General features: G+C 40.7%; 1 protein-coding gene across 2 annotated transcripts in view; it reads right to left on the bottom strand.

Annotated features, from left to right (window-relative positions):
• LOC120525378 (amine sulfotransferase-like) overlaps nt 1-23,135 on the bottom strand; it is an 88,589-nt gene that overhangs the window by 18,922 nt on the left and 46,532 nt on the right. Inside the window, exons 2-5 of one of the 2 annotated variants that reach the window (XM_039747613.1) lie at nt 8,191-8,354; nt 3,809-4,017; nt 1,457-1,583; nt 103-197 (exon numbers count right to left, since the gene is read on the bottom strand). In XM_039747613.1, coding sequence (XP_039603547.1) covers nt 103-197; nt 1,457-1,583; nt 3,809-4,017; nt 8,191-8,354 — 595 coding nt within the window. The remainder of the gene's footprint in view (nt 1-102; nt 198-1,456; nt 1,584-3,808; nt 4,018-8,190; nt 8,355-23,135) is intronic. The other variant, XM_039747614.1, reaches the window with a different exon arrangement.

Raw genomic sequence — 23,135 nt, 5'->3', positions numbered from 1 at the left:
GAATTCTGTCAATTTTTCTTTGGAAAAATAAAATAGCTGAATCTTGACTGGGACGTTAATATAAAGTTGCTGTATAATGATTGAAGCAATTGTTTTACTTACCTTAACCATGTCCTCGTAAGTCAAAAATAGAATATCAAAATCATTGCTGCTGTTAAACCAACCTTTCACATGGTCGAACCATGAGCTGCAAAACACTGTGCAAGAAGAAAACCATTTTAATATCCTGGAATTATCAGCACAGAAACCCAAAACAAACCCAGATGATAATGTAATACGTAATATATGGGCAAAAAAGATTTAGTTATATGCTCAATTTAATTGTACAGATTTGTTTGAGTATATACCAATTTTATGTACAAATACAAATTAAACTTCACCATTCTTTACACATTCTTGTTAAAATAATTTATTGTATACCAGGAAAATGTTACCATCTAGGTGTATTGACATGTTTTTTTTTAACACTTTTATTATCATTTATATGAAAACAGTATACATCAAACATGATTCAGTAAATAAACCAAACACTCTAGAAGTTGGTAATAAAATCAAACATTCACAAAATTACAGATACATCACTTAAAGCACACAACAGGATGGGTGATAAATGGAGTCTTTTGTTTCTGTGATTTCAAGTTCAACACACAGCAGTTTTTTTTTTGTTTTGTTTTTTTTTTTACTTGCTTGTTTGTTTTACAAATTTAATTTACGATATACAATATGACAGCATTTTTATCACAATGTACAATGTATGATATTATATATGATAGGTCATAGTTTTCACTCTAAATGTAAACATGTGTTATGCACAGGGTCTGTCAAGGTATGTAATAACCCACCAGGACAAGAGGGGGCACCGTGACTAACTTTGTCACCTCCTTCTCTCCCCGCAGCATTGAGAAACTGCCCAATGAGGGTAACTGACTCTGCTCCTTCTGGTTCACCAACCATAAAAGCCCCAGATTCCCAACAACAACAACAAATCGCCAGATAGAGCTCTGGAGCAGACTGACCCTGACCTAAGGCTAGGAGTTGAATCTCAGAAAATGAAGAAGCTTTGCCAGATATTTATATGAAATAATCTTGAGTTATTGTACAGAATATTCAGTGTACAAGTGACCCCCATATGAATGTTTTTAACACTAAAACTCATGCAGTGTTATTCAATGCATTTCACTGGTTCTTTAATTGCTTTATTCGCTTTACTTCACACTACTTTAAACTCTGTGTCAAAACAGTAGTGAAAACGGCCTTCCGATTTGTTAATCAGGTTGACTGAGACATTACATTAATAAAAAAGTCACATTTCTCTCTTTTTTTTTTTTTTTTAACATTTTCTGCAAAAAACCAAATCAATTTAATTTCCAACAGATTCAAAGAGCAAGTCAATAAGCATTATGTTCATTACTATTTTTGAAACATATTTTAGAACATAATTGAAAAAGCACTGTACCTTCACCTGTGAGAAATTTATAAAAAAATTCATCAAAGCTGTTTTGGTTTTCCAGTGTTTTTGAATAATTATGAAAGTGATAAAATGACACTGCTACATCTTTTGGGTTTCTTGCCAAATATATAACCTAGAAGAAAAGAAAAAAATAAGTTAAACAGTTTGTGTTGGATGAAGTGTATACAGTATCTGAGTTTACTTACTGTATACATTTTCATGCCATGCTATCAATTGGTGTGTATGTCACTGAGGGTATCTTTGAAAATATTTCAATGTAGAGAGGAGTTAATTTTTCTGATTGGGACGAAAATATACAGTATGTGTGATTTGCATATACCATATGTGTTGGGTATAAAAATATTGCCATTAGAATAAAAGGGTGTTTTGCTTTAAGTTACCATTTTTTAACCTTTATTAAGACATTCCCAAAACTAAAGTAGAATAAAAGCTCTAATTTTCCTATTTTCCTCCCTTACCATAACCTATTGTGTATGGGGAAGGAGCGAAAGCTTTTAGATTCGTAAAAATTTCGATCTCTGGTTTCAATGGACATTTTAGGGTCCCCTGATACCGAAAACATCAATATCTCAATGATGGGTGTGTGTGTATGTCTGTATATGTGTGTGTGACTGTGTGTCACAGTTTCTTGAGGACGGTCTGGACCTAAAAGGCTGGATAGAAAATTACCAAACTCGAAACTTAAGCTTGTTATGAGATGATGATGTCCTGATTAGTTTTTGAGCCAAATTGTGTAAGAGAAGGAGACACTCTAGAGCAGGAGTCCCCAACTCACAGTGGCTGCAGGTTTTCATTCTAACCCTTAATTAGTGACCCGTTTTTGCTGCTGCTGTTTTTGCTAATTAGCTACTTTTTTATTGACTCACTATAATTGTTAATTGTTTCCATTTTTCTTAATTAACAGTGAAATAATAATGAGATATAAAACAAGCCAAGACATGGCCAGCTAAACTGTGCCCATCATACAATATTTGAAAATAAAGAAAGGTGGATGTCTCAGATCAGCAAAACATTTGTATCATGCTCTTAAAAAAGGAAATCAACAGTTTTGGTGTAAATATAATGAGAAGATCGGCAAGTAATGGTATTAAATAGCATGTTTACCAACAAGAACTGGCTTCTAATTAAGAAATTGGTTGGAGTGCCATAGTTTGGAGCTTGAGGCATCATCTTAGCTTGGTCTATTGACCTACTTCACATCTCATTTTTATTTGGTTGCCATTTAAGGACAGAAGAAGCAATGCAGAAGGCTGATGGTAAAAAAGGCAAATAAAATGAAGGGAAATTAATTCAATTAACAGCAGAAAGTGGTCACTGATAAAGAAAGTTGCAAGAAGAAAAACCTGTAGCCATTGTAAGCCCTCCAGGAGATGGAGATGGACATCCTGATTTAGGGAATACAGTTAACGTAATTAGCCGTGTGATTTACAAGGATGTCTGTTAGAAAGTGGTGTTCAAACTGAGGCTCAGTCTTTTTGACAGAGAGCAGGAGTGTATAGGGCTGTGGACTTCAGTCATTAAAAACAACCCATGAAGAGCTTGTGGTGAACGTCCTGCATTGTTTTGAGAGACATTGTTATATAGGATGAATTCTACATAATTAAGAACAAAAACAATTCTTTTTTATTTTTGTATCATTTTTAAACACTCTGTTAACATTGTTAACTTTGCATTATCTATTTATATCCTATGCACAAAAAATAGACTAATGTATTCCCATTTTAAGCACTTAGTAGAGCTCTGCTACGAGTGGTTCATTTCCTTAAACAGCAGAGATATTACTCATGTTATGCTTGACACAGCAGTTCCGCACTGCTTTGGGCATCCCTTACACATGGATGACTCAAGTCGGTTCAAAACCTGATATTTTCCATTAAATTATGTTGAACATAGACCTCTCTCCTCTTAACTAGTAAAGGTAAGGTCTTAAGAAATATTACTGTCTATTTGAAAGATGTCTTTACTCAACGTTTCTTCCAAGTTCAGGACAGATTGCAGTAAATGATTTCCTTGAAGCGTCTGAATGAATCCACATGCCTTTGCGATGGCTTTCCAAACTGAGAAGGATTGGTTCCCCACTTACATGTGGTACTGCGGAATAGCCTCCGTGGACCAGGAAAGTGAGACAACAAGTGGGTGAATGCTGCACCCCATTTTCAGATCTCTTCACATTAAGATTGAATTTAGGCCGATTAAGTCAGGAGTTTGCTTAATTAAAGCCCTGTATGAGACCGTGAACAGAAGTAGCTACCATACTTATTGCTTGATTTTATCATTCCCCAATGAAAATGATATTTCTGCTTTGTGAAAATTTTTTCTTTTTTTTTTTTACTGTACCTTTCCTCTTCCTTTCCTTAGGCCTTTTGGAACCAAGTAGTGAGGCAAATGAGAAACAAAAACCCTAGGGGATGGTCTTTCATTGTAATTTAAACTCTCCATCTCTGCTTCAATCCAAGGAGCAACATCAACAGTTAATTTTCCATCAGGACCATTTACTTCATTCCCATAGTACATTAATGCCAGAATGTACTGAATCCATACTGTTCCTAAAAATAAAATACATAGATATTAAAATAGCACTTCTTCATTTAAGAATAGTAGTTTTATAGGGCGAGAGGCCTTTCATGTTGCCTGTTTTCTTGTATCATACTAAAATAATTTGGATGAGAGCAATGAGTTGTTACTAACCCATTCAGGTAAATGTCATATTGATTTATCATTTTTCAGTTTTACCTTTGCTCACAGAGGTTGAATTGTTAAAAACCGAAATGACAACAATACATTTGTATACATTATAACTTCTTTACCTGAAAATTTTGAAAAACAGCAATGTATTCTCAACCACGTGCTACTGCATATCGACTAATTCTATCTTTTAACAAGCTTAGTTACTTTAATCATAAAGTTTGATCATGTAATTAAATTTGTTTATATAATGCATCTTATTTTTCTTTTCAGAAGTCAAACGTAGTAATTACAAGGTTTGTAGCAGAAATAAAAAGAATTTTACAGTTACAAAGAAATGCAGACAATATTAAAAAGGCTGGCATGGTAACTGATATTGCCATCGGATACATAAATGAAGAATGTCTTCATTTAGCTCTGCTACATTTTCATAATTCAGTGTAAAAAAAAAATGGAAGATGTCTGCTGCCTGATATATTTTAGCAAGGAGGACATTCCCTGGCATTCATACAAAACTTCAACATTCATATGCAGATATTTGCATGGGTGCACATCATGTGCTGTCAAAACAGGAGTAGTTGTCTTTAAATTAGGGAATACAGACATCAAAAAGTGGTTGCTTACAAACTGCCTGTATTGAAAGCAACAAAGTAAAACCGACATTGTCAAGAATCGGTATAGGACAACTAGAGAAGCTGCAGCAGAGAATGGAATCGAGCTACAAACAGTCCCTGGGATAGTGGAAAGTCTGTGATTGCTGAATTCCAGACGTGCTTAGTTTGACATATTCCTGGAATATCCTGGTGTTTGTAGTCTTTCTTCTTCATATACTCTCATCTATGTCACCAAGCTGAGGCTGAGCCAACCCCAGCTTGTGTTCATTTGGCTCATAGCTATTACCCCAACTCTCTTCTCTCTTGAGCAATAGCAATTGAGAATGTCTGTTGACAGTTTCTGTGTTCTTGTGGGTGACTCTTCTTCTCTTACCTCCTCCTATGCCTATATAACTGAAGGCCTTGGTTAGGGAGTGGGCTTCAAAGCCCCTATAGCCATCCTTCACAGTTAGGCACTTGGCTCTCTACCCTGCTTGCTGGAATTCCCTGACCAGTCCCACATACTTGGTGAGTTTCTTTCAAAGGACTCTTCTCCGATATTCTTCCCATGAGACTGTTAGCTCCAACACCTCCATTTGCTTGGTGATGTATATATTGTCTGGACACAAGATAGTGGCAGCAACATTCAGCTGTCCACCACTAACTGCCAGTCCCTGGCTGAAGCCAATGTGCCTGTAGATGTTTTTGCTGTAATTTTTGGCTGCTGACATTCTCTAACAAAAGTGATAGTCCACTTACAGAGGTGGAAACACTTCGCTGCAATAATTCCTGCTCTGATAATTTTGCCGATGGCATTCAGGACTTGATCATGCTGTCATCTATACTGACTCTTGCCTAGTACTTTGAAGCAACTAATGAGGATGTGTTCCAAGGGACCTTGCTTGAAGGGGACACATCCCTGACACAGGGGACTCTACTTTTCCCCATATGTGCATGATCAGTGTGGTGTATAGAACATTGTAGAGTGCCTGGATGAGGAATGCTATGCAGTGTGACTCAAAGTGTCATATTTTAGTCCAGGTCACCTTCCTCAAAACAGCATCGTCTTACTTGGTCCACACTTCTTGCTGTCTCATTGCAACTTCCCTACATGTTCCTTCTTCCTCAACTGTTTGTCTCACCTCTTGCTGTATTAACCTTGCTGTGTTCCTCCCTCCCTTGGTGGTTCTAAAGTGGGGAGTCTTGAAGAAACCTAGTCCATCTCAATCCCATGTCATTATGTCCACCAGCCTCTTGTGGTGTACTCTTGCCTCTGCCCTCCATTTCCTTCCTGTTTTCAATCTAATTCCAGCAGCTTTTCTTGCAACTTGACCGTGCAGCCAATTTTTGTTGAAGTACCTCCATCTAGTATATGTTGAAGTGGCTTCACTACACCAGCTTGCAGAGAAGCTGTATTTCAACTGAAGTGGTTTGTGGGTTTTTCTTTGCAGCTTGACAAATGATCCCGGCAGTTGTGGCTGAAACTTTAGTTGGTCTACCTGACTGTGGCCTGGTAACAACAGAACTCCTAACTTTCCACATTTTTCCACTATCAGAGTCTCAACACTACTGACAGACATTTTCAGGTTTTCATATAACTTTGTATAGCCTATTACTGGGCTATACAAATCAACAACCGTTTTCAGTTTTTTTGCTTTCTCCATGACTTGGTATCCAGCAAAGTCAGTGCAGCTCTGCAGGAATTTAAATTGACTATTTATGCACCGACACTGATTACAATCAAAGATATTACAGGTATGGACACTCTGCCTTAATTACCCTTAATTTTAACCTGTATGAGTCAACTTGTGTGTATATTATCATTCAAAGAGTATGTAAACTGTGGAGAACTCCCAAATGGATGATTTCAGTAATCATTATTATTTAAAAAGGGCACACACAATTATGTGATAATAAATTGAATCGCCTTAGCACACTCCCTAATTAAAAGGAAAGCTTTCTGCATGATTACTTATATTTTCCAAACAAAGGCCAATATTTCACAGTATGCCAAGGTATGTAAACTTATGAGCATGACTGTAAATTAAGCAATGTTGTGGTCAGTCTATATGATGCACTAGTGAGACTGCATCTGAAGTATTGTACAAGAATGCTACAAGAAAAGCATGCTTTCAAGATGCTACAAGAAAGGCATACCAACACTTGAAGCTGTGCAGAGGAGAGCAACCAGGTGTATCGCAGGACATAAAGACATGCTGTACTCTGACAGACTCCGAGAATTAAATCTGCTTAGTCTCAAAAAAGAAGGCTGCGTGTGGACTTCATCTGGGTTTTCAAAATTCTCAAAAGCGTTGATAAAATAGATCCAGCAAAAAATTTTTTCAACTTACGGGTGAGTCGCATATTCAAGGAAGCCAGAGGGAATTAAGGGGAAATGTATTTTTAACTGAAGCCAAAAAGTACATCTTTATGCAAAGAGTTGTGTGATTGTGGAGCAAACTAGTAAGAAATCTTACTCCGTACCTTCAACCCCCACAGAATTATGGGCGTAGTCTTTTGGGTTGCTAAGGGATAGATAAAAGTCCAACTTTTGAACAAAGGAGAAACCATGAAATCATTCTTTGTTACCCTCACTCCGTATAGTATGGATGTACTATTTTGGACTAACACATGTTTGGGTTAGTAAAAGATCTTGTATGAGGCTCAGAACTATTAGACTAATTAAGAGTATGGATAACTTTGCATCACTGTTTTGGCATGAGTGAAACTGGGTTCTATCACAAAGGGATCTTCATCCTTCAAGAGCATCAGTGACAAAGAGATTCTTTAGAGAAGTAAACAAACATATGTAAAATTCAGTGATGCTGTAATGTCTCATTCATATGCTTATTGACTCATTAAGCAAATGGATGTTTAGAGGTGACATGATTAAAGCGTTTAAAATTGTGAAGGGAATTAGTATGTTGGATTCCAGTCATTACTAAACAGTGAAGTCTTCAACAGGGGCACAGATGGAAATTTGTTAAGGGTACATATTTTGCAAACATTATAAAGTTTTTTTCCCACACAAAGAACCATACACCAAGTAGTGTGGTAGTGTAGGACTTTAAGGACATTCATATCTCCCCTCAATGCTATTCTGGAGTAATTATGTAAATAGGATTGGCGAGCTTGTTTTGGTGAACGGTCTGTTTTTGTAAAAACTGACATATTGTATGGTTGGAATAAAACTAATTTGATTGTTTATTTTGGCACCAGCCTTGCATTTAGGAGACATTCTGTAGATCTACTTCTCCACATTATTACTATATTACCTACCTGCCATATTCTATCTGTCCTGTCAACTCAATGTACAGAGAGCACAATATAGAAAATGGAATTGAATGTGAATCAAACAAGATATTCTGTTCACATGCCTAGCTGAAATGAAAGTCTTTGAATTAAAAATTCACAGCAATACAGCAGAATATTATTCCATACCAGATTTTGGATAAGTGACAGCCAAAATGTCAGTGTCCCGAATTTCAAAGTTTTCCAACGAGTCCAGGTATTCCTTTTCATGCACAGTGGAAATGAATTTAAATCCTTTGTATTGAAAAAGTTTAAAGTCTGGATTTCCTTTGTACTTTGTCTTGCTTAAGTCCCTGAAAATGAAACAAAATAGTACTAATGTTCTTAAACATTACGTTCTTAAATAAACAACAAATGTCCTTAAATATATTTTATACATTAAAAAATTATTACTTTCATTGTGTACTCCTATATTTTGTAACACGTGCACAGCGAGTAAGACCTGAACCTGCGGTAATAGACATAAAGCAGTGACAAGGATGTCATTCAGTTTTCATTTGCCTATTGGACTACAGTAAGAACCCTTCTTCTGTGTAAACAAGAGGAAAACATTCCACTTCTATACACACACACACACGAAACACCATGAACAGAAACTGTTGTTGAAGAGTAGTGTTACCTGCTGCTATCTGTAATGTAAATCTCTGGTAGGAGAATAGTTTCTTTTAACATTGCATTATAACGTACTATGGATCCCCAGAGGTTTCTGTTGTCGAGGGATGCTGCTGACTCAAGTTTTTGTTTTCATCTCTTTCATTGCAGACAGATAGAATGATATTGTTAAGTTCCGTTAATGTCAAATTTGAAACTTTATTTTACTATGTATTTGTAATCTGTATTTTTACGTGTGTGTATAATGTAGATAGAAATGTGTAAAGCTGTAAATTGCATTTCACCTGTGACCTAATGTCAACCACAGCCTAAGTTAGTTCTTAAAGGACCTCCTTGCTGTAGAACCCTGTCCATTTAACCACAATTGAATAACAATTAGAAGTATATGATCCATCCATCCATCCATCCATTTTCTAACCCGCCGAATCCGAATACAGGGTCACGGGGGTCTGCTGGAGCCAATCCCAACCAACACAGGGCACAAGGCAGGAACCAATCCTGGGCAGGGTGCCAACCCACTGCAGAGAAGTATATGATGTTCAGCAAAATATATACTTATACATGAAGCAAAGAATCAGTACAAAAATATTGTAATGCCTATGTGTCTGCAGCCTTGGCATCACCCATCTCCCAGGACATCAACAGTCATGAACCGAGGGTGAACTAGGAGAATGAGGAGACATACAGTATTGGTACAAAGTGCTTAGTGCAGTTTATTCCAAACAATCTGTGCTCAAAACTGCAGTGTAGCAGTTACTCAAAGTTATTGTCTGCTTTTTTCTTTTTTTCTTTTTTTTTTTTTCTTTTCATTTTTATTACTATTTATTTTAATATTGTTTCTTTGTATCAGTATACTGCTGCTGGATTATGTGAATTTCACCCTTGGGATTAATAAAGTATCTATCTATCTCAATAAATAAATTATTTATAAAAACAAGTGTCTTTATAGGAGATAAAACCAATAAATAAATTGTTCCAAAAAATGTTAAAATCAAGGTTAAAAAAAACAGAGTCAGAATTGAGCTACATTTCCTTACTAGTCTCTGAGTGCCAGTGCATTTCTTTCTCCCATCTCCTCTACTTACCCTCTGCATCTCCTCAGATGGAGACTTTAGGGAGCAAGGTCAACCATCAACAGCTTTCATCTGAGATACTAACTATACCAATTTAAGTTTCCCTTGTAACAGAGGCTCGATTGCGAAATGAAGTCTAGAAGCTTTGTGAGCATAATAGTATAGAAGAATCTTGTAGCCCATGGTCTACTCCAGTTGTATTAGATAAAAAAGGATGGTGTTCACAGATTTTGTGTTGATTACCATTGCTTTATTGCAATTACTGTTATGGACTCGCAGCTGCTTCCTAGGGTTAATGACACACTGGATAGGCTATCTGGGTTCCAAATATTTAGTACTATTGAACCTTCTCCACAGGTGACAGACTTTATCATTTCTAGATAATGACCATGGGGATTTCTAAAGCACCTCTGAGTTTTCAGCACTTGATGGAATGTGACTTACACTGTGAGTGTGGCTTACACTGGAGTGTACATTTAATTTAACTTCATGAGATTATTGTGTAGTGTGAGGATTTCCCCCAACACCTTCAGCATTTGCATGAAGTTTTACAACGTTTCCATGAATCTGGGCTCAAGCTCAAACCCACTAAGTTCCACCTCTGTCACTTTTCTAGGCCATCACATTTCCAGTGAAAACATTCAGCCAGATTCTACAGACACAGACAAAGTTGTAGCATGGCCTTTTCCACAAGCTCCCATATAGGCCAGAGCCTTTAAGGCCTTTTTTCTTATTAAAGATGATACAATAAACAATTTTCCCACACTATTGAGCCCTAGCATTGCCTCACACACTGAAGCATGTCATTCATCTGACCGCTGAAGCAGATGAAGCATTTCACACACTAAATCTAAAGGCTTTATCCCCACAAATTATATAATTTGCCAACATCCATCCATCCATTTTCCAACCCATTGAATCCGAACACAGGGTCACGGAGGTGTGCTGGAGCCAATCCCAGCCAACACAGGGCGCAAGGCAGGAACCAATCCCGGGCAGGGTGCCAACACACCGCAGGACACACACACCCACACCCACACACCAAGCACACATTAGGGACAATTTAGAATCGCGAATCCACCTAACCTGCATGTCTTTGGACTATGGGAGGAAACCGGAATACCTGGAGGAAACCCACACAGTCATTTTCTTTTTTCTATACATTGTTGCCTCTCTTGGGATTGACTCCAGCAGACCCCCGTTATTCTGTAGTTTGGATATAGCGAGTTGGATAATGGATGAATGTTGCCTCTCTATGCTATTGGGTCTGTCTTTGCACAATGCACTGATGGTAATGAGCATGTAACTGCATATTCTAGTCATGTTATGTTTAACTCCTCTACAGATATGTATGGGAAATTATGGGAGAATGTATCATTAATGAAGGTATATAAAATAGGAAAATTGTGGGAGATTGCATCAGAAATGGGTGATCCAAAGAAGGATCGAGGCCGACAGCCAAGAAGCTGCAAGGTATCTTTTTTTTGAAATGTTCAATTCTTGTTCATGTTATATTAAATAAAGGAAGACGACACCTTTTGTTAATCTACATCAATCCATCCATCCATTATCCAACCCACTATATACTACCTACAGAGTCACGGCCCATCTGAATTTGTACAAAGACTCCACACACATGGAATAAATTAGTTCAGCCAAGATGGCCCTATCATCAGTGTGACATGACTGGTGTTCGACGAATCTGCAGAGATCTTTGCAAACTCATTCCAACAGTTTTTACTGGCAAATAATATTGATGAGGATCGCAAAAGGGCACTCTTTCTGTCAGCAATAGACATTGGTAGTACTGAGAGGGCCTGGTAAAGTTCCAATGAAAGAATGTTTAAAAGTTGTTTGAGAATTGTATACACCAGCAAAATATCTATTGGCAGATACACCTTTAGAAACTGGAAATCGCACAAATGAGTTGCTGAGTACATAGCAGTTTTGAAAGGACTATTTGCTAATTGTAAATTTGGATATATGCTGGAAGAGCAGCTGCATGATCAATTTATATGTGGCATTGCTTTTAAGGAATTGTGTGTGAAACTATTAAACAGCTGCAAGGATGGAACACTGACATGGGCAAAAATGATCAAGGTCACAAATACCTTCAAAAGCACACTGGCCAGTACACAGAGATTCCAGCAGCTGCCTTTACTTCTGAAAGATGTACTCCATGGAACAATGTCAAAAGGAGGAGTACTGAGGGAAAACTGAGAGCTGAAAACACCAGCAGTTTCAGAAGAAAAGGTCAAGTGCTATATGCAGGCCTTGGAGTGTAATTGGTGCAACGGGAGGGTTTATACAGCAGTGCCATCTCTGGAAGAAAAACAAACATCTGGAGAGAGCCTATAAAAACAAGGCCACTTCAACATTAAAGGAAGATAAGGGATCCGGTCGGGGCAGAGAGCGTGAGGGAGCTTGATGATTTGAGCAAGAGTTAAATGCAGAGGACTCTGAACACTCTATGCAGAAGGATCCTGCGCCGTCATCTATACTAATAAAAGGCAAAGCCCTCACTCGCTCACTCATAACTAATTCTCCAACTTCCCGTGTAGGTAGAAGGCTGAAATTTGGCAGGCTCATTCCTTACATCTTACTTACAAAAGTTGGACAGGTTTCATTTCGAAATTCTACGCGTAATGGTCCTAACTGGAACCTATTTTTTCGTCCATATACTATAATAGACTTCTGCTCGATGCCCGTGGAGGCGGAGTTACGCCTCCCACGTAATTTAGTGCCTGCCCATATAAGGCCGTCAGTCAGCGGCAATCCAATAGAAACACTGCTGCTAAATATTCACGGGTGAAGGACTGTGCTTATGCAGAGGAAGATGAGATGGTCAGGGTGGTGTATGGCACAAACTCAGCGAAACTGCGAGAGAAACTTTTAAGTGCCGGGTCTTAGCTAACATTAAATACAGTCGTGGACATCGCACGAGATGGCACCAGCACAGCTGGGAACCTTTGATGCGTGTATACCGAGTGGCTCACATGAAATGACGCAGTGCACAGACAAAAAGCAACAGTTCCAAAGAGTGCTGAACAAAAACCTAATTACACAATTGAGAAGACAGCAAAAAAAATATGAAGCGTGTGATACATACAAGCATATTCATAAGTGCAGCTACTACGGAATCAAACCACATGGTGGAAAAAGTCAATGTCCCGCTAAAGGAAGACAGTGTAAAAACCTGTGCATGCAGTGTGTCACATCTCAGATAAAGAGGAAGACGAGCTGTTTATTGATGCAGTAAGAAATGAATCGATGAATGAAACCTGTTATCTTTACAATGATTGACAAACACAGAATGTAACTTGAACACAACACATCCTACAAATACGAACCTGATTGAAAGAAATAATGATAATCAAATCCTTGATGACAGCAACACTCATAACACTCACAAAACAAATACTGTATATTGACAATCATGTTACGTTATTTTAAAACTGTTTCCTTTTCTTTTTCATAACTTCTTTAACACACTACTCGCTATGAATCGTGGGTATATATATATGTATATATATAACCCGATCTACATACTCTCAAATAGACAAATCACACGCCGTGGCGCAATGGTAGAGCTTCACCTCTAGCGCCAACGTCCGAGGTTCGATTCCCGAGAGGGGGGGAAATGAGTATGTATGCGCGCTTCCCAATTCATTTTACCCTTGCATCCCCTTGGTTTGAGACGTATGAAAAAATATGCGGTTAACGCAGAAAGACAGATCACCAATTGAAGCTTTATGAATAATGGATACAAAGCGCATTCCTACGACTGATCGGAGGCAAATTTCATTTCAAAACACTACCTGACGGAAGCCTTGATAAAAGCATGGTTTTGTGCAAACTGAAAAGCAAGCAAAATTAGATGCATTACAGAGAGCGGACTTTGTGGCTCTTACTGGGGATCATTGGACTTCCGTGACCGTTAGTAATTCTAATTACATCTAATTACAAAATGTTCAATGATCACACTGTTTCAGCCTAATGTACAAAATAATTTTGGCTAAGGTTACTCAGAGTTTAAAGGTGAAGCTGGTCAAATTACCTTTATGTTTCTGCCTTATTTTTTAAAGAAGAAAACCTGCACTTTATGTTGAAATTTTTGTTATTATTATTTAAAGACAATACCATTCTGAAAATGTACTTAAAGTACTTAAAATACTACTTTATTTTAAGTCTGCCTAATTTTAGCCAGGGATGATATTTTTGTTTCTGTTCTGAATTGAAATGCAGTTTAAAAGCATTTTTTTTTTCAGAAATTAAAAGAGCTTGAGTTTACAATATTCATGTCCATGTCTATTATTTGATTCTGTCGCCCACTAAAACCCTTTTAAATTAAAAAACCATTTATGATTTGGGGCAAATTTTCATGTGTGATTACATACGATTAATCAAGATTAATTATTACACAGCCTCTAATTAATTAGATACATTTTTTTAATTTAGTCCCACCCCTAATATATATATGTAGATTTGTATATATATATATATATATATATACTAGTAAAATACCGCTTTGCAGCGAGAAGTAGTGTGTTAAAGAAGTTATGAAAATGAAAAGCAAACATTTTAAAAATAACGTAAGATGATTGTTAATGTAATTGTTTTGTCATTGATATTGAGTGTTGTTGTCATATCTATCTATTTTATATATATATATATATATTTATATATATCTGTATATATCTGTATATATATATTTATATATATATCTGTATATATCTGTATATATATATATATATATATAGCAAAATACCTAAGATTGGCAGCGAGAAGTAAAAAGAAAAGGAAACATTTTAATAATAACGTAACATGATTGACAATGTAATTGTTTTGTCATTGTCATGAGTGTTGCTGGTATATATATATAAATATATATATATATACATCTATACACATATATATACACAGTTATATATATATACATATACACACATACATATATATACATACTGTATATATACATACTGTATATACACATATACATATCTACATATATACTGTATATACACATTTATATATACAAATCTACATATATATATCCACATATATATATATATTAGGTGGGACTCGATTAAAAAATTAATCCAATTAATTAGAGGATGTGTAAGAATTAATCTTGATTAATCGTATGTAATCGACACGTAAATTTGCCCCAAATCGCAAATGGTTCTTTTTAATTTAAAAGTGTTTTAGTGGGCTTACAGAATCAAATAATAGACATGTACATGAATATTGTAAACTGAAGCTGTTTTAATTTCTGGAAAAAAAAAACCCTTTAAACTGCATTTGAATTCAAAACAGAAACAAAAATATCATCCCTGGTTAAAATTGGGCAGACTTAAAAATAAAGTGGTAGTTTAAGTACTTTAAGTAGATTTTCAGAATAGTATTGTCTTTAAATAATAACCAAAATTTCAACATAAAGTGCAGTTTTTCTTCTGAAAAAATAAATCAGAAACATAAAAGGTAATTTGACCAACTTAATCTTTAAACTCTGAGTAACCTTAGCCAAAATTATTTTGTACATTAGGCTAAAACAGTGTGATCATTGAACATTTTGTAATTAGATGTAATTAGAATTACTAACGTCACGGAAGTCCAATGATCCCCAGTAAGAGCCACAAAGTCCGCTTTCTGTAATGCATCTAATTTTGCTTGCTTTTCATTGTGCACAAAACCACGCTTTTATCAAGGCTTCGGGAAGTCGAAATGATCAGTCGTAGGAACGCTTTATTTCGACTCTTAACATTTTTGTAGCTGTGATGTGTGCATCAGTGTAATGGATGTACCAGGAAATGATGCATTGACAAAAGTTCCCGCTTGTTTGGAATTGAAAGTCTGATTAAATGCGTATTTTTAACGCGCTATGGAGTACATGCATCGAAGCTTCTCAGCTGTGCTTGTGCTAATAAAGGGAAACATTTTAAAAATAACGTAACATGATTCTGCGTAACCGAATATTTTTTCATACGTCCCAAACCAAGGAGATGCTAAGGTAAAATGAATCAGTAGCGCGCTTACATACTCAGTGCATCCTCTCGGAATTGAACCTCGAATGTCGGCATTAGAGGCTAAGACTCTACAATTGAGCCACAGCGTGTGGCTTGTCTATACGAGTATGTACTGTAGATAGGGGTATATATATACATTTAAATATATACCCGCGACGCAGTGGAGAAGTAGAAGTTATGAAAAGAAAACGGAACATTTTAAAAATAACGTAACATGACTGTCAATATACAGTATTTGTTTTGTGAGTGTTACTGAGTGTTGCTGTCATCAAGGATTTGATTATCATTATTTCTTTCAATCAGGGTCGTATTTGTACGATGTGTTGTGTTCAAGTTACATTCCGTGTTTGTCAATCGCTGTAAAGATGACAGGTTTCATTCATCGATTCGTTTCTTACTGCAACAATAAACAGCTCGTCTTCTTCTTTATCTGAGACCTGACACACTGCATGCACGGGTTTTTTACACTGTCTTCCTTTAGCGGGACATTGACTTTTTCCACCGTGTTCTTTGTTTCCACAGTAGCTGCATTTATGAATATGCTTATCAGACGCTTCATATTTTTTGCTGCCTTTCAATTGTGTAATTCGGTTTTGTTCAGCCTTTGGAACTGTTGCTTTTATCTGTGCACTGCGCCAGTTCACGTGAGCCACTTGGTGTACTTGCATCGAAGGTTCCCAGCTGTGCTGGTGCCATCTGCTATGTCCATGGCTGTATTTAATGTTACCTTAGTCCTGGCACTTAAAACTTTCTCTCGCAGTTTCGCTGAGTTTGTGTCAAACACCACCCTGACCATCTCATCTTCCTCTCCATAAGCACAGTCCTTCACCCGTGAATATTTACCCGTGGCAGTTTGCTATTGGATTGCCGCTGACGGACGGCCTTATATGGGCAGGCACTAAATTACAAACGCCAGCGGCAGCCTGTCTATGAACTTAATTTAAAGTGTAGGTTTACATCGTGCTTTGTTTCCGAAGTAGCAGAACTCGCTTCTTATTGTTTCGCTGCCTTCTCAATTATATAATGCATGTTTTCTTGAGCGCTTTTTTGAGGTCTTCCTGGTTTTCTATGTACTGCGTGATTACGTGGGAGGCGTGATGATGTCACACGAAACTCCGCCCCCACGGCGTTGAAGCTCATCTCCATTACAGTAAATGGAGAAAAACTGCTTCCAGTTATGACCATTACGCGTAGAATTTCGATATAAAACCTGCCCAACTTTTGTAAGGAAGCTGTAAGGAATCAACCTGCCAAATTTCAGCCTTCCACCCACACGGGAAGTTGGAGAATTAGTGATGAGTCAGTGAGTGAGTGAGTGAGTGAGTGAGTGAGTGAGGGCTTTGCCTTTTATTAGTATATATATATATATATATATTGTCACAAGAACGAGACATGGACAGATAAAGAGTTGGGGCAGCCACCCGTATAATGTGGTATCCTGGCTGCAAAAGTCGCTTTTATCAAAACAAACAGCACTGAAGACTGAGGAAACAAAGGAAAAGGGGCAGGTTTTAAAGGGGAAGACAGGAAGTGAGGTCATATGGATCTGGCACGTGGTCTTCCACCATTGGCTCAGAGTCGAGGTGACATCAGAGGGACTGGAGCTGGTGTGGCCGACTTCCATTGGCTCAGTCCCGAAGTGATGTCAGGAGATCCAGGTGAAATCCCCGGGATGGTCTACAGGCAAGGGAGAAAAGAGTCAGTGCACTCTGCCACACCCCGCATGCCTCCAACTGCCTTCACTCAAGCCCTTTAGCTGCCTCCCATGCGCACGTGTGACAAGGCCCCCTTAGCCCAGACCCGGCGGGTCGGGCGACCTAACCGAGAGGTCGTGGAACCCGAAAGGAGCATCAGCGTTGGCGGAGAGCCCGACGATGAACGAGCAAAACTTGTACGGCTGCAGGTCAAGAAACCACCGGGTGACCCGGATTCGACTCCTTGTGGAGGGCCATCCACTGTAGGGTGCATGGTCCGTGACAAGGGTGAATTCCCGCCCAACAGGTAGTACCTCAGCTGAGTAATCGCCATTTAATCGCCAGAGCCTCCCTCTCCACCGCAGCATACCTGGTCTCCGTCCAACAGTTTCCGCTCAGGAACATGATGGGGTGCTCCACACCATCGACGCTTTGGCTCAGCACGGCCCAGGCCTGTGTCCGGCGTCCGCCTGGAGGATGAAAGGCAAAGAAAAGTTAGGTGCCATCAAAACAGGTGTGGACGTAAGGGCCTGCTTTAAGTCACCAAATGCAGCCTGTTTTTCAGTCCATGCCACAATGTTCGGGCCCTCTTCTTTGTTAAATCAGTCAAGGGCGCCGCTCTCCAAAACCGGGTACAAACCGGCGGTAGTACCCGCTAACCCGAAAGGCTTGGACCTGCCGCTTGGTTCATGGACGGGCCATTTCAGAATGGCATCAATTTTGGAGCACTGTGGCCTTACGGTACCCGACCCACCAGGTAGCCTAAATATTTGGCCTCGCTTAATCCAAGAAGCATTTCTTGGGATTAATCCGAGCCCGCCTCACCAAGTGTCCGTAATACCGCTTGGACATGCTGTAGGTGTTCCTTCCATGTGCTGGAATAGATGACCACGCCATCCAGGTAGGCAGCACTGTATGAGTTATGAGGCGAAGCACTTTGTCCACCAGACGCTGAAAGGTTGCTGGAGCCCCGTAACCCAAATGGAAGGACACGATACTGCCAGTGTCCGCTAGGGGTACTAAACGCGTTTTTCCTTTGAGTCCGTTAAAGGAACCTGCCAGTACCCTTTCGTCATGTCAAGTGTGGTCAGGTATTGAGCCTGTCCAAGCCTCTCGAGGAGGTCGCCCACGCGTGGCATTGGATAAGCATCAAATTGGGAGACTTGATTAAGCCGACGGAAGTCATTGCAGAACCTCCAACTTCCGCCAGGCTTACCGACGAGCACAATGGGGCTGGACCAGGGACTATAACTTTCCTCAATCACACCTAGCTCCAGCATGCGCTTGATCTCAAGCTCCACTTCAGCCTTTTTTGCCTCGGGAAGACGATACGGGCGCTCTCGGACAACAACCCCGGGCTCTGTCACGATGTTGTGCTCAATCAGAGAGGTCCTTCCGGGTTCTCACTGACTACCTCCCGAACGGTCCGGATAACTGTTTCCAGCTCCTGCCGCTGTCTGGGACTTAAGTCCGTGCCGGGTTAAGGTCGTGTGTGTGAGCGAAGAGTGAGCGGGCTGGCCGGAGGAGGGATCGGGTCCCTGTCCTTCCACGGTTTCAGCAGGTTCACATGATAAACCGCTCCTTTGGCCGACGCATTGGGTTGACTCACCAAATAGTCACCAGTCCCTTCCTCTCCTTAACTTCAGAGGGGCCCTGCCAGTGGGCAAGCAATTTAGAGTGGGAGGTAGGCACTAGGACCATGACCCGATCTCCGGGCGGAACTCCCAAGAGACGTGCGCGTTGTAGTACCGGCCTGTGCTGCTTGAGCCTCCTCCATGTGACTTTTAAGGACAGGCCAATCTTTCCAAATCTATCGCAGTAACTGCGCGATATACTCCAGTATGTTTGTGGAGGGAAGAGCCTCCTCTTCCCAGCCTTCTTTCAAAATATCTAATATGCCCCGAGGTTGTCGCCCGTACAGTAGTTCAAAGGGGAGAACCCCGTGGAGGCTTGTGGGACTTCCGATAGGCAAAAGGACGAGGGGAGGAGCTGATCCCAGTTCCTTCCATCCTCGCTGACCACCTTACGCAGCATTTGCTTGAGAGTTTGATTAAACCTCTCTACTAATCCGTCGGTTTGAGGATGATACACCGAGGTCTTTAAATGCTTTATTTTCAGTAATCTGGCAGTCTCCTTGAACGTCTCCGAGGTGAAGGGGGTCCCCTGGTCTGTCAAGACTTCTTTGGGGATCCCCACGCGAATACCCCTAGTAATTCCCGCGATGGCTTTAGAGGTAGCTGAGCGCAACGGAACAGCTTCGGGTATCGTAGCATAATCCACGAGGACTAAAATGTACTTGTGTCCTCGGCTGAGGGCTCCAGGGTCCCACCAGGTCGACCCGATTCTGTGGAAGGGAACGCCAATCAGTGGAATAGGAACAAGAGGAGCACGGTCCCTCCTAGGAATTTGTCGCAGTTGACACTCCGGCAGGAAGCGCAAAGCGACGAACCTCCTCATTAATTCCTGGCCAGTAGAAACGGAGCTTGATCCGCTCCAGAGTTTTTTCGGTGCCCAGGTGGGCGTGTGCTAGCTCGCAGACCTGCCGCCGGAAGGTACGCGGCACTAGCAGCAGCCTCGCCTCCTGCCCGCCATGCATTGCTACACGGTAAAGGAGGTCATTATCTAGCACAAAGTAGGGGCCCTGTGGCATCGACTGATTAGTGCGCTGGCCATTGACAAGGACCACTGCATTTTTTACAAACTTCAGGGAGTCATCATTCCATTGCTCCCTTCTAAAAGAAGCCGGCGCTTCTTTAAATTGGAACCGCAACACGGAGAGAGGGTCAGCGACCTCTGGGCGTGGTTTCCCGCTCCGCCGGGCGCTGGTGGATGACGGTTAGCCAGCGACGCCCGGAGTTGCCACGCCAGTCAGGGCGACGCTTCGCTCTCTCTGCCGGCTGATTACACGGCGTGGAGGCAGCTTGAGACGGGTTATCTCCGTCCATAACGAGGCCCAAATTAACCCCGGAGTGGTATGTGTCTCACCGCTTTTGATTTTAGACCAGTCCCCCCTAGTATCACCGGGTGTGGAGGATCAGGTAGGACGCTACGGTGAGTTTACGAACTGACCCTCCGTAACTGATGACACATGCGGCGGACCTGTACCAGCGGATGTCTCCGTGGACACAGGTTATACCGGTCTTAAATTTTATCCACTGTTGCGGTTGCACAAAGCGGTGGGCAACAATGGAAATGTTGCTGCCGGAGTCGAACAAACCTGTGGTCTTGTGTCCGCTGGCGATCACCACGCCAGTATGTGGGACCGCCAACGGATTAGCCAGAGCACACCAACCCTCCTCGCCTCCACCTGCATTCCTCCTGCCTCCAAGCGGTTTGCGCCCTGCGGCTGACGCAATACGAGCTCCGGATTGTACAGGGAGGGGCTAGGTCTTGGAACGCACCCGGCTGAGTTTGACATGAGGACGGTTCTGCTCCCCCAGAGTGTGAGGCCGCCCTCTGCGTCTCCATAAGCTCTATGAGCTCAGACATGTTCTTAAACTGCTTGCCCCAAACCGCTGGGTGAAGCCACGGGAAGCGCTTCCAGGAGCAGATAGCAAGCTACCTGCTCTATTATTTGGTAGGGCGTGTTTTCAAATGGCCGTAGCCAATGCCCTACCATTGCCCATAAGGACCAGGCTTGTTTGTTGGTCGGCCGCTCAGGGTCCAACCTCCATTTTTATTTTATTCCCCTGCCAGTCTGGGGCACCCCTAGGTGGTAAATGGGGCTTTGGTTTCGCAGGGAGGCAGGCACTCTCCCCAAGAGAGCATACTGAGTCCCTTTGCCTCCCCCTCCAGGGCAGCCCAATTCTGTGAGCCCTACCCGCACATCCCCTGGCCTCTCCAGATGGCCTAGTTATGAGTGCCGGGAGCGGAGCCCGCACCGGTCACGCCGAACCACGGGGCACCCTCCCCGCCTGAATACTCCGCCCCGCACGCTCCCACCTGGGTATATTGCAGGTCCTGTCCCCTTCTCTCGGGACTTCTCCATCCTGCGACTACGCCACTGTCACAAGAACGAGACATGGACAGATAAAGAGTTGGGGCAGCCACCCGTATATTGTGGTATCCTGGCTGCAAAAGTCGTTTTTCAAAAATACAGAGCACTGAAGTGCACAACCGAGTCCAAAACAAGACTGAGGAAACAAAGGAAAAGGGGCAGGTTTTAAAGGGGAGACAGGAAGTGAGGTCATATGGATCTGGCACGTGGTCTTCCACCATTGGCTCAGATCGGAGGTGACATCAGAGGGACTGGAGCTGGTGTGGCCGACTTCCATTGGCTCAGTCCCGAAGTGATGTCAGGAGATCCAGGTGAAATCCCCGGGATGGTCTACAGGCAAGGGAGAAAAGAGTCAGTGCACTCTGCCACACCCCGCATGCCTCCAACTGCCTTCACTCAAGCCCTTTAGCTGCCTCCCATGCGCGTGTGACAGTATATATATACATGTATATATATATGTGTATATATATATATATATATATATATATATATATATATATATATATATATATATATATATATATATATATATATGTATATATATATATACAGTACAGGCCAAAAGTTTGGACACACCTCCTCATTCAATGTGTTTTCTTTATTTTCATGACCATTACTGCTTTGCACACTCAATAAAACCATTTCAGTTGACAACCTGTTGAAGCTCATCAAAGAATGCCAAGAGTGTGCAAAGCAGTAATAAAATGTTAAAATCAAGGTTAAAAAAAACAGAGTCAGAATTGAGCTACATTTCCTTACTAGTCTCTGAGTGCCAGTGCATTTCTTTCTCCCATCTCCTCTACTTACCCTCTGCATCTCCTCAGATGGAGACTTTAGGGAGCAAGGTCAACCATCAACAGCTTTCATCTGAGATACTAACTATACCAATTTAAGTTTCCCTTGTAACAGAGGCTCGATTGAAATGAAGTCTAGAAGCTTTGTGAGCATAATAGTATAGAAGAATCTTGTAGCCCATGGTCTACTCCAGTTGTATTAGATAAAAAAGGATGGTGTTCACAGATTTTGTGTTGATTACCATTGCTTTATTGCAATTACTGTTATGGACTGCAGCTGCTTCCTAGGGTTAATGACACACTGGATAGGCTATCTGGGTTCCAAATATTTAGTACTATTGAACCTTCTCCACAGGTGACAGACTTTATCATTTCTAGATAATGACCATGGGGATTTCTAAAGCACCTCTGAGTTTTCAGCACTTGATGGAATGTGACTTACACTGTGAGTGTGGCTTACACTGGAGTGTACATTTAATTTAACTTCATGAGATTATTGTGTGTGTGAGGATTTCCCCCAACACCTTCAGCATTTGCATGAAGTTTTACAACGTTTCCATGAATCTGGGCTCAAGCTCAAACCCACTAAGTTCCACCTCTGTCACTTTTCTAGGCCATCACATTTCCAGTGAAAACATTCAGCCAGATTCTACAGACACAGACAAAGTTGTAGCATGGCCTTTTCCACAAGCTCCCATATAGGCCAGAGCCTTTAAGGCCTTTTTTCTTATTAAAGATGATACAATAAACAATTTTCCCACACTATTGAGCCCTAGCATTGCCTCACACACTGAAGCATGTCATTCATCTGACCGCTGAAGCAGATGAAGCATTTCACACACTAAATCTAAAGGCTTTATCCCCACAAATTATATAAT

This window comes from Polypterus senegalus, chromosome 3 (assembly GCF_016835505.1).
Source record: "Polypterus senegalus isolate Bchr_013 chromosome 3, ASM1683550v1, whole genome shotgun sequence".
NCBI lineage: Eukaryota > Metazoa > Chordata > Cladistia > Polypteriformes > Polypteridae > Polypterus > Polypterus senegalus.
This window is presented reverse-complemented; position numbering and strand designations above follow the sequence as displayed.